This window comes from Canis lupus, chromosome 32, assembly GCF_003254725.2.
Source record: "Canis lupus dingo isolate Sandy chromosome 32, ASM325472v2, whole genome shotgun sequence".
NCBI classification, from domain to species: Eukaryota; Metazoa; Chordata; class Mammalia; order Carnivora; family Canidae; genus Canis; species Canis lupus.
Genome location: NC_064274.1, coordinates 29,794,784 through 29,807,044, shown reverse-complemented (window position 1 = coordinate 29,807,044; position 12,261 = coordinate 29,794,784). Strand labels below are relative to the sequence as shown.

At 38.4% G+C, this 12,261-nt stretch overlaps 1 protein-coding gene and 1 long non-coding RNA gene across 3 annotated transcripts in view; one reads left to right on the top strand and one right to left on the bottom strand.

Annotated features, from left to right (window-relative positions):
• The first annotated feature begins 1,542 nt into the window (after positions 1 to 1,542).
• LOC125754192 (uncharacterized) lies at positions 1,543 to 9,038 on the top strand. The gene is made up of 2 exons (XR_007407772.1): positions 1,543 to 2,911; positions 7,773 to 9,038. It is a non-coding gene; the product is annotated as an uncharacterized LOC125754192 (long non-coding RNA).
• The window catches only part of SEC24B (SEC24 homolog B, COPII coat complex component), a 94,851-nt gene continuing 90,827 nt past the window's right edge, over positions 8,238 to 12,261 (bottom strand). For both annotated transcript variants that reach the window (XM_025465896.3, XM_025465897.3), the window contains 2 exons: positions 9,370 to 9,473; positions 8,238 to 9,130 (listed from right to left, as the gene is read on the bottom strand). In XM_025465896.3, the coding sequence (XP_025321681.1) occupies positions 9,016 to 9,130; positions 9,370 to 9,473 (219 nt within the window). In that variant the 3' untranslated portion in view covers positions 8,238 to 9,015. The remainder of the gene's footprint in view (positions 9,131 to 9,369; positions 9,474 to 12,261) is intronic.

Sequence of the window (12,261 nt, the reverse complement as noted above, 5' to 3'; positions counted from 1 at the left end):
TCATCAAAAAGAATGAAATCTTGCCATAACGTGGTTGGAGCTAGAGTGTATTATGCTAAGTGAAATAAGTCAGTCAGAGAAAGACAAATATATGATTTCACTCATACATGGAATTTAAGAAACAAAACAGATGAACATAGGGAAAGAGAAAAAAAAAAGGAGTCAAACCATAAGAGACTCTTAACCATAGAGAACATACTGAGGGCTGCTAGAGGGGAGGTGGTGGGGGGGATGGGCTAAATGATTAATGGGTATTCAGGAAGGCACCTGTTGTAGTGAGCACTGGGTGTTGTATGTAAGTGACGAATCACTAATTTCTACTCCTAAAACCAATACTATACTATATGTTAACTAATTAGAATTTAAATGCAAATTTAAAAAAAAAAAGGAGCTCCAAGGAACCAAGAACTTGATTTTATAAAAGTAAAAAAAAAAAAAAAAAATCTGCATATAAGTGGACCTGCACAGTTCAAAACCAGTATTGTTCAAGGGTTAACTGTATATACTGTGTCCAGGCGTTACACAGAAAACTTTACACATTTATACCATAAAATTCCCACAAGATTTTTAGCACAGAATTATCTCTAGTAGGGCTCAGAAAAGTTTAGGGACTTATCCCAGATCACACAGCTACAAGAAAGACTAGAATTCAAATTCTGTGTTTTGGCTCTCAAACCCTATTTTTTCCACTAGAGTTGGTCTAATGTAATGTGACAGCTCCAGGGCTAGAATTGAGTTTTCACTGAAATTTGTTTGCACTATACCTCTCAGATCATTTTCCAGTTTCTATTCATTACAGTATAGAATGCAGTTTGCTTTCTTTACCTAGTAGGAGACAGATACTTTAACTTTTGGAGAGTTTGGGTCATCAATGACACTCCCTTTTATTTTTTATTAAAGATTTATTTATTTATTTATTTATTATTTATTTGTGATAGACATAGAGAGAGAGAGAGAGAGAGAGAGAGAGAGAGAGAGAGAGGCAGGCAGAGACACAGGCAGAGGGAGAAGCAGGCTCCATCCCGGGAGCCCGACGTGGGACTCGATCCCGGGACTCCAGGATCATGCCCTGGGCCAAAGGCAGGCGCTAAACCGCTGAGCCACCCAGGGATTCCCGACACTCCCTTTTAAAAATGAGTTCCTATAATATTCCATTAAGAATTGAACATGGAAATATTAAGAGGCTCCCTGAAAAATCCAATTAAGAGGCTCCCTGAAAAATCCAATAGGTCCCAGTAAGAGACCTCCCTGCCCCAGTATACAGCAGCAGATTAATTCCTCTTCACAATAAGAATCACTCCCCATCTGGGTTGTTTGTATAAGAAGTAAAATGGCCAGATGGTTGTCATAACTTCTAATTCAGTGGGGACATTATTGTGTGTCATTCCCCCCGACCCCCACATTGGAAGCATCTTGCCTTTGGGAACTAAGACCCCAAAATTCTGTGGAATAGGTTAGGAGGCAAAGCTCTCACTTCTGTTTTTTTTGTTTTTGTTTTTGTTTTTTGTTTTTTCAAAGCTCTCACTTCTAATCTTGATTTTCAGACCTGTGTGTTCTGGCAATGAAAGAAAAATTTTGGTTGCAGACTTAAAGCATATATTACATCTTGTAGGACAGTTTTGGTGGGGCATTCTACTTTTTTATCAGGCCAGTTGCTTTTTGAGGTGACAGGTGTGGCAAGACCAGTGAATTCTCATTACCATACTTATATTGCCATGGGATGGGAGATTTGACCAGAAGCAATGTTGTGGAGGTCCCATGGTGATGACGAAGGCATTCTGTAAGCCCACAGATAGTGGTGTTGACAGAGACACTGCAGGCAGGGCAGGAAAACCATACTCAGAGTATGTATCTATTCCATTGATGACAAATTACTCCATGATGGGAAGGTCCAGTGTAATCAACCTGCTACCGGGTAGCTGCTTTGTCTCCCAAGAAATGATGCCACGTTGAGAAAGCAAAGTAAGTCTCAGCTGAAAACAGGTTAGGAATACAGTGGTGGTAGCTATTTATTTAGCCCATGTATAGCTTCTATACTCCCAGATATGGCAACTTTGTACATAAGCCATTGAGCCTAACATTAGGGCGCTTAAGGAAAAGGCCGACGTTCACAGATGGGTCACTTCATTCACCTGATTGAGGTGGACAGTTTTGCTGCAGATGCCTTTGGTGTACATTCATATGGAATACAAATATCCTCTCACTCTGTGTCCATTTTATGAAATTTATCCACATACTAGGTCTCCAAACCGATTTGTCATCAATTTCCAATCTTGTTCCTTCCAAGTCCCCTACCATTTAACTAGTCAGTAGCTACTGCCTTGGAAGCTGTACAGATCTACACCTCTTGGCCATCTCAGTGTAGAAAAATGGACAGCTTGAATCCTGCCTATCATAAAGAGGATTTCCCTTCACCACTAGACTAATACTGTAACAGTCCAGTTGGCCCAGGTTCAAATTTTTTTCTTCCTTAGTTAACTAGTCCTAGGGAAATACCTCATGAAGTCATAGATATGAAGTGAGGCAAAGTTGCAATGCAGCAGGAGCAGCTACCCTACGAGTCAGAGCCACCTGCACATGACACTTACCTTGGGATCAGCTGAGCCTGGTAGCTTACACACATTTTCATTTAATGGTAGACTACAGCTGGGCATGCCCACATTGGTCAGCTCAGGTCACAAGGGCACTTGGTATCTTGTAGTAGACAGTCCAGCAGCGATCTAGGAGCCGTTTTCAAAACGAAAATTAAATTTTTTTTTTTCAGAAGATACAGCTGCTCCAAAACCCTAGAGAGGTCTGTAATTCTCCCCTGCGCCTGCATATGGCATTTGTATTTGTCGTAGACACTCTGATGGGATCCGTAGGTCAACAGAGCCCAAGCAGTGGAGCTGTTTGCGCGGCGGCCTACTTGGTGAGGAACGGTCTGTTGGCTCTGACTGCACTGCAGACACTCAGCCTTATTTATGGGTTACTTGGTAAATGGGTCAGAGCAGCACAGTGAAATGGAGGATACGTGGCTTCCAAGATCCCCCCAAAACCACAAGTATTGTACAGTGTTGTGGAAAGTGACACAAGAGCAGCAACTTGCTTTTTGTTTGGAGGGAATCTGGCACGAAGCTCCAGACCACTGAACCTCCTGAAACTTGAGAGTGTGGGTGCACTCCCGAATTTTCACGTGGCTCCTATCCACCCTCGGGCACCATTCCCATTCTCTCAGGCCGTCTTTCAATTTCTACCTAAACCCAGCACAATAGTGTATGTTTCTTCTTTATTCCAGAGCCTGTTTCTTTACATTTGTTTCCAGGTTTACAACTTATTTATTCCTACGTTAGAATCATTTAAAATTGGTTCAACATTTCCTGAGTGCCTACAATGTGCCAGGCATGGTGGCGTGGAGGTGAGGGTGGGCACAACAGAGTGGCCTTACTTTAAGGGAGAACACCGGTTAGCACCGCATGGCAGGGGCTATGACACGGGTAGCAGAAGGTGGTCTGGAAACACACGGGAGGGGTTTCTCAACGAGACAGGAGTGTGGTCAGGAAAGGCCGCAGGCCTGGGAGGAAGTGATGTTTAGGCTGAGTTCTGAAAGATGGTGGGGCTCCATGAGTGAAGCCAGGACGGGGTCAAAGGGTTTTCTCCAAGTAAGGGTAGCAGCAGGCGCAAACTCTGGACCTGAAAGAAGGGCAGCTCCTATGATGGATCAGTCTTCTTTCCCTCTCAGAGGTTTCCTTCTCGTTCCCACCCATTCTCCACATCAATTCTGTTCCCATTTTTTTTCCCTGAGTATGACCCAAAAGTTGCCATGAGTTCTACAAAGGCAATTTAGCTTCACTACATTTTGTGGAAAAACACCCTTTCAGACCCTGTTTTTCCTGGGGACATAAAACTCTGAATCCTAGCTATTAAAGAACTCTGCCTTAAGCTCTGACCCTTCTTGCCTAAAACGACTTATTACTTCATTTCTCCATTATTCTTTTTTAAAGATTTATTTGACAGGGAGGGCAGGTGGGTGGGGAGAGAGCAAACACAAGCAGGGGGACTGACAAAGGGAGAGGGAGAAGCAGGTTCTCCGGGGAGCCGGGAGCCTGATGTGGGACTCCATCCCAGGACTCTGGGATCATGATCTGAGCCAAAGGCAGACACTCAACCACTGAGACCTTAGGGCGCCCCTCTCCTGGTTATTCTTGACTGAGCAAATAATTACTTATCAGTCTCTATTAGTTAATTAAGGAAGAGTCTAGAGGCACAATATCTTGCATTCTAGTAAGACTACTCCCTTTCAACAGTTAATAGGCATTTCCTATCGTTACTATGCAAGTCATAAGATATAAGTCCAGAAGGAGAGATTCCAAAGATACTGGAATACAGAAAACAATCTCCACAAAAAATGGAACTGGCTTTCCAAACCAGTAGTGTTTTACAGCTTTGCTTTCTCAAGGGCCACTGTAAAATGACGCCACTGTAAGAAAGGCTAATCAGTTTTCCAGTCATTTAATTAAGTAAATGTGTTCCTGTTATGGAGCCTGTCCTAGGATAAAGTCTTGGCTATTTGTGAGATGGGTTAAGTATTAAAAAACCCAAGATACAATTATGCCTTAAAGTAAACTTTCTATATAATAAAGAATTGAGAGGAACATATGCATTTTATTTATTTATTTATTTAAAATATTTTACTTATTCATGAGAGACAGAGAGAGAGAGGTAGAGACATAGAGGGAGAAGCAGGCTTTCTGCGGGGAGTGTGATGCAGGACTCAATCCCAGGACCCTGGGATCATGATCTGAGCCAAAGGCAGACACTCAACCACTGAGCCACCCAGGCACCCTAACGTATTATTTATTCCTAAGGAAAAGATTAAGGTTAAGCATATGATTTAATATTATAAGGCCACAGGCTATTAACTTTAAAAGAACCTATTATATTGCACTTACCTCTATTTACGAATTACTTATATTAGCACATATATACTAGCTATATCATCAATAAAGTGTTGCAAGCTAGATAGAGGTGTAGGTTATACATATTTCTATCTTAGCAATGACAGGATAATCATTTCATGTCTATTGTGTACCAAAAATGTATTAAAAAATGTAGTTACAGAAAACTAGAAATTAAGAGTGTAAAAATAAGCATATACACATTACTATACATTGATCAAATTTATCAACAACCTAAATGGTTACCAACCTAAGATAAAGTTATATGAAAAGCAAAAACAGCTGCAAAACCCACGAACATCTCCCAACAGTGATGACGCACTCCTAAGTAAATGCCTGAGTCCTGGCTGGAGGGTAGCTTGTCAGTTGTCTGACAGATTCTGTGTGGCACACTATCTGTACTTTTGGAGAGTTTTTGCAAAATTATGAACCTTGCATGGGAACTAAGTTTCGTAAGGGAAGTAGAGTCTCAAGTAAACTCTAGTAACATTGGTTTATATTTATGATTGTTTACAAATGTGAATACAAATTTTAACAATCTTTAAAAACTAGCTTGCTGGGTTTTAATAGTGACGCTTTTTGGCCTCCAAATTGACATGAAAATCTACATTAACTATGCATCGTTTAATAATGGAACCTAAAGAAAAGGCTTTCACTTTTGGATGAGCCTGTGGCCTATCAGAAGGCAATGCATTAATAACCTCTGTGTCCTCCAGTCACACTACCTTCCTCCCTCAAGTGCCAGCTCTCATAGGTAGTATAAGGCAGAAATGAAGAGGAGGCCCAATTTTCTGGTTAATACATATTCTATCTCTGAATTCAGAGATATAAAATGAGTGAATCCTAAAATATCTACCTACCACTTTTATTTTTTAGAAGGTCTCTGTCTCATTTGGCAAGGCTTTTGAGTGCTTTTTTTCCTCCCTTAAACTCTTCTTTCACTTATCAGAAATTCTACCTAGATAGTATCTATGATGTTGTTTTCAGCTTTATTTATTTATTATTTGGCTTTGAAGATATTTTCAATATCTTCAAAAGTTACTCTGAATAGAAGACTCATGGCTTTCTTAGTATTACATGTTGCTAATTAATACATGCATGTCGACTACAACAGATTCCTATCTACAGACACCTTTCAAATAGTTTTTTTGCACACACACATAATGTATAAATAAAAAACAGAATCCCTTTCCACTGATTTGTGGACCACACTTGATTTGTTCTATAGAAGTACTCTGTAAAAGTAGCATGTAAACAACATTTCTATAAATTGAATTGTATGTTTCTATTCAATAATGGTTTTAATAGGGGATTAGGAAGATTTTCATATCATCTGGGATACTCTTTCAAAACAGATCTCTCAGGCAGCCCCGGTGGCCCAGTGGTTTAGCGCTGCCTTCGGCCCAGGGCGTGATCCTGGAGACACAGGATTGAGTCCTGTGTCAGGCTCCCTGCATGGAGCCTGCTTCTCCCTCTGCCCATGTCTCTGCCTCTCTCTCTCTCTCTGTGTCTCTCATGAATAAATAAAATAAAATCTTTAAAAAATAAAGAAAATATATCTCTCTGGGGACGCCTGAGTGGCTCAGTGGTTGAATGTCTGCCTTTGGCTTAGGTCATGATCCAAGGTCCTGGGATCAAGTCCCACAAGGCTCCCCACAGGGAGTCTGTTTCTCCCTCTCTCTCTGTCTCTCTCTGTGTGTCTCTCATGAATAAATAAATAAAACCTTAAAAAAAAAGATATCCCTGGTCAACCTCCTATCCAAGTGGTGAATATGATTTGAGGCAGAATACCATACACCGACACCACTTATCTTTCTAGCTCATTCCCTCTTCTATCCATACTCTAACAGCCCTTTGACCTCACCAGGACCTACAGACTATTAACTAAGCCCATTAACTTTTCTTTATCCATCTCCCATTTTGTGCACCTTTCCTTTTAAGGTAATTTCCACATTCACCTACCACTTGGGATGGCTCTTCTTCCAGATATCCATGTGAGTTTACGTCTCTGCTCAGCTCTCACCTTTCCAGAGGGGCCTTCCCTGGTTACTATCAAAAACAGCATTCTTGATTCCCTTATATAGCTTTATTTTTCTTTGTAGCATTCATTATGCCTGACATGTATTATCTTTTCCCCAGTCCTCCATACCAGTACTCTAAACTATAAGCTCTGTGAAAATGGGGATTTTATGTTTTGCGCCTAGAACAAACTCTGACAAGTATTAAGTGCTTAAAAATATCTATTGAATGAAAAACAAAATATCCAGACAAAAGATTTTTGCCTTTCCTAAAATAGAAACATGATACTTTTTTGTTATAAAATTACAGTATTCAGTTGTCCTTAAGAGTATTGTAGTTTTTCCTAATGTTCAATAGGATTCACTCTTGCTGTAGGCAGCATGGTATAGAGACAAGTACAGTCCTGGGGAGTGAGGGTGGGATGAAGAGTAGGTGGTGGGTGGGAAGAACATTTCGGATTTACTATTAGCTCTGTCATTAATTAGTAATGTCATTTAGAGTGAGTCATTTAACCTCTCATTTCCATCAGGGAATGTGAGAGAGTACTTTTATTTTTATCTAAAGAAAAGAGAGCCACCAAATATAAAACTGGTAAAATCCCTCACCACACATACCAAGAACCTTTTTCCTTTCAAAGTTAATTGGTGGGACTTTCATAGTTATAAAACAGATCTAATATATCTTTAATTGTTTTTATAGCAAATAAGCTGTTAGTAAATGAAAGATTTTTTTCATTAGAATAAAATCACTCTCAAAATTCAAGATGGTAATCATTTTTTTTAAAAAGATTTATTTACTTTTATATATTTGTGATAGACAGAGAGAGAGAGAGGCGCAGAGACACAGGAGGAGGGAGAAGCAGGCTCCATGCCAGGAGCCCGACGCGGGACTCGATCCCGGGACCCCAGGATCGCGCCTTGGACCAAAGGCAGGCGCTAAACCGCTGAGCCACCCAGGGATCTCCCAAGATGGTAATCTTAATAGCCAACTGAATAAAATGGTCATATGTGGTGTGAAAATTTTCTTGCTATGAATGTACAGAAAAAAAATGCCTAATTTAACTGAGAGAGACAAATTAAAATTTTACCTAGTTAATACTCGTATGTATTTTAAAAGTGACATTGGTTTTTTAGAATACAAACAGAATAAGTACTTGGTAATGTCCACAAACTTATAAAAACGAATGGATTCAAATACTACTAAATGCAAGTAGTAAATTCAATATATCCTATATATAAAAGTAACACCCACTCTCCCCCCACACAAAAAAACCACCAAATATTGTCAAGCAAAATATTTTTAATTAGTAGGCTGATCATAAATAAATCCACATAAAAGATTTAACAGAATTACAAAGAGTTTTGTATTTCTTTTGTGGACTCAATTCATAATATGCATTAGTCAACCTCATTCTCTAACTGTGACAAAAAGAGTTGTCATCCAACAATGCAGCACAGTTTAAGCAATTCATATTTTGTAGTTACATTTTTACATTTTCTTTACAAATGTAACATTTATGTACATTATATATATTTTTCTATATTTCATGTTCTGAAATGCTATTGTTTTTACAGGGAAAATATTGAATTCATGAATACAAATCATTCCTTGTTAAAAAGTAATTCATATAAACAAGTAACACGGTACCACTGCCTTTTGGCATCTCTTGTCAGAGTTCGAGTCCAGAAATGTTATATTAATTATAAGAAAAAGGAATTCATCTACTTTGCCATTATGACACATCATTCCACACAGCTACATAGATGTGCCGGCCTGCAATGAACAGAGCACTGTGCTGCTGCACTACTGGAAATGTGAAGAAATCAATTCAAAATATACTTGGTGAAACAGCATCATCATTACCATGAATTCAGGCTGAAGAAAATCTGCCAGGTTCTTTCTTCCCCTTTCCCTTTTGCCAAAGCCTCTGGGTGCTATGCTGTGCACTCTGTCTTGGAACAACAAATGCTTTCATTTCAAATATCCTACGTGCTTCTCTGACAGATTATGCTTTACCTAGGCTATGGATCTTTTTCTTCTCATTCAATTTTATTCCACTTCACTTACAAATCTGCTGCTGAATGTGAAGCAAAAATTCATAGTAAGAGAATGCAGCTTCTGTTCGGTCTTCAATCAAATGTTGAAAAAATTCCGTTTTGGCAGGACTCTCATCTCTGAAAAAGGAAAAGTGTTTAAAAATGCACATTCTTATAAAGAATAATTATACATTAAAAATTACTAATACACGGGGGCTTTAGGAAAATGGAACATAGGGGATATTAATCAATTAACAGCATTCTCTTATTAGAATATATTTTCATAATACTATTTAAAATTTGCTCTGAAGACAAGCAGTTTCACACAGACTGCATGGAATAAGACAATTTGATAATTAAGTTACAGAAGTACTTACTTTACCACGTGAAGAATTGGGCTTAATGGTCTGTTGTCTCTCAGCCAAGTTATAAAGGATCTCGCTCTTTCTGATGAAAGGGTATCTAGCTCTGGAAGATGTGTCTGGTAAAAGTAATATAATTAGGAAATTACTTCCTTTCTCACAGACTGTAGCAATATTAGAACTGAATCATGATTCATTCCCACTACCTGCCAGCACTCGATTTCCAGACCTAAAGCAGCAACCAAATGAGTAAAATTTAAATTGTTCACATATATGTTTATATCTTTCTGGATAAGTTAATAAAACATGTGTTTATTGATGACTGATTGTGAGAATGAGAGTGTGTGCATGCATGCGCAAGCAGGGGCAGAAGGAGAGAGGGAGAGAGAGAATCTTACGTAGGCTCCACATCCAGTGCAGAGCCCAGTGCAGGGCTCCATCTCACAATCCAGAGATGATGACTTGAACTTAAATCAAGAATCAGATGATTAACCAACGGAGCCACCTGGGTGCTCCAACACATGTTTAATGATAAGTATGTCACAGATATTTTACCTGCATATTACAGTTTTTCTGAGTAAGTCAATAAAACATATACAATGATTAGTAGGTCACTGGTATTATGTTGCACTTTTAGTTCCATCTAAAGAAAACATGCAAATGAAGGGGGTTATCATTAATTTCCAAATTTACTCAACAGTTATAGATTCCATCCTCTTTTAGTAACAGCCATTCTCAGAGAATTCTCTGTTTCAAAGGACATCCATGTGGCCAACAAGACACATGAAAGGATGTTCATCATCATCATTTACCATGAGGGAAATGCAAATCAAAACTACCATGAGATATCACCTCACACCTATCAGAATGGCTGGCTAAAATCAACACAAGAAACAACAGATGTTGGACAGGATGTGGAGAAAGGGGAACTTACACTGTCAGTGGGAATGCAAACTGGTGTAGCTACTATGGAAAACAGTATGGAGATTCCTCAAAAAGTTAAAAATAGATAGAATTACCCCATGACCCTGCAATTACACTACTGAATATTTACCCAAATAATACAAAAATACTAATTCAAAGGGATACATGCACCCTGATGTTTATAGCAGCATTATCTACAATAGCCAATATATGGAAACAGTCCAAGTGTTCACTGACTGCTGAATGGATAAAGAAGAGATGGTGTGTGGAATATTACTCAGCCACCAAAAGAATGAAATCTTGCCATTTGCAATGACATGGCTGGAGCTAGAGTATACTGCTAAGAAAATAAGTCAGTCAGAGAAAGACAAATACCACATGATTTCACTCATATGTAGAATTTAAGAAACAAAATAAATGAGCAAAGTGAAAAAGAGAGACAGAGAGACAAACCAAGAAAGAGACTCAACTACAGAGAACAATCTAATGGTTACCAGAGGGGAGGACAGTGGGGGGTTGGGTTAAATAGGTGACGGGGATGAAGGAGTGTACTTGTCACGGTGAGCACCAGGTGATGTATGGAAGTGTTTAATCATTATACTGTATACTTGGAACTAATATAACACTGTATGTTAATTACCTGGAATCAAAATAAAAAAAAAATTTAAAGGTGAGGAATTTTAAAGAACATGTGTAAATATATTTAAAAACTATATGGGAGATTATTTTTAAAAGATCTATAAAAGTCTATTCTTATATATTTTTATAAATATACTTTGTAAATTTTTCTAAAATTTTTATTTATTTATGATAGTCACACACACAGAGAGAGAGAGAGAGAGAGAGAGAGAGAGGCAGAGACACAGGCAGAGGGAGAAGCAGGCTCCATGCACCGGGAGCCCGACGTGGGATTCGATCCCAGGTCTCCAGGATCGCGCCCCGGGCCAAAGGCTGGCGCCAAACCGCTGTGCCACCCAGGGATCCCTATACTTTGTAAATTTAATAAATATGTTATATAATATAAATACGTATTTTTGTATATTTATTTACAATGAAGTTTCCAAAGCCAAATTAATAGTAAACTACATAGAGTATGCAAAAAAAAAAAATTTGAACAGAAAAGCTTTATTTACTGTTATTTTATTTTGTTTTCTTAATTGTGAGTGAGGCTGAACATTGTTTCATATAGCTACTACTATACTTCTCTTCTGCAAATTGCCTATTCAAATCCTTTGCCCAGTTTTCTTTTCCTTTTTTTTCTGAGGGGACCAGGGTGTCTTTTTCTTAAAGATTTGTAAGACAACTTTTTATACTAGAAAAATTAGCCCTTTTTCAGTCCTGAGCTTCAGATAACCTCCTGATTTTGTTGTGTCTTTTGGCTTTATTTATTTTACTACATAGAAATGTTAATAACTACAGCTTCTAAACTAGTTTACTATTTTATTTAGAACTTATTTTTTTAAGATTTTATTTATTCATGACAGACACAGAGAAAGAGAGAGGCAGAGACACAGGCAGAGGGAGAAGCAGGCTTCACGCAGGGAGCCCGACATGGGACTCGATCCCAGGTCTCCAGGATCATACCCCAGGCTGAAGGCGACGCTAAACCCCTGGGCCACCGGGGCTGCCCTAGAACTTATTTTTCATATGTTTTTTTCTCGTTTGCTCACATTCTTGCCTCTTTTCAAACTTTTCCTTATTAACTTAATTTGCTGAATCTTAAAAGTGAACTCTGGAATTAATATGTAAAATTAAAAAAACAAATAACAGCAGAATGTGATAAAAGTTATACTGACTTTAAATTATTTCAGGAGGAAGGACATATTTAACAATATCCAGTGATAAATTAGGCCTTTCCTATTAATGAAATATAGAATTATTTTCAGAATCCTATTTCTTTGGTATTGGTTAATGTAGGCTGTTCCTATTAATGAAATATAGAATTATTTTTAGAATCCTGTTTCTTTGATATTGGTTAATATA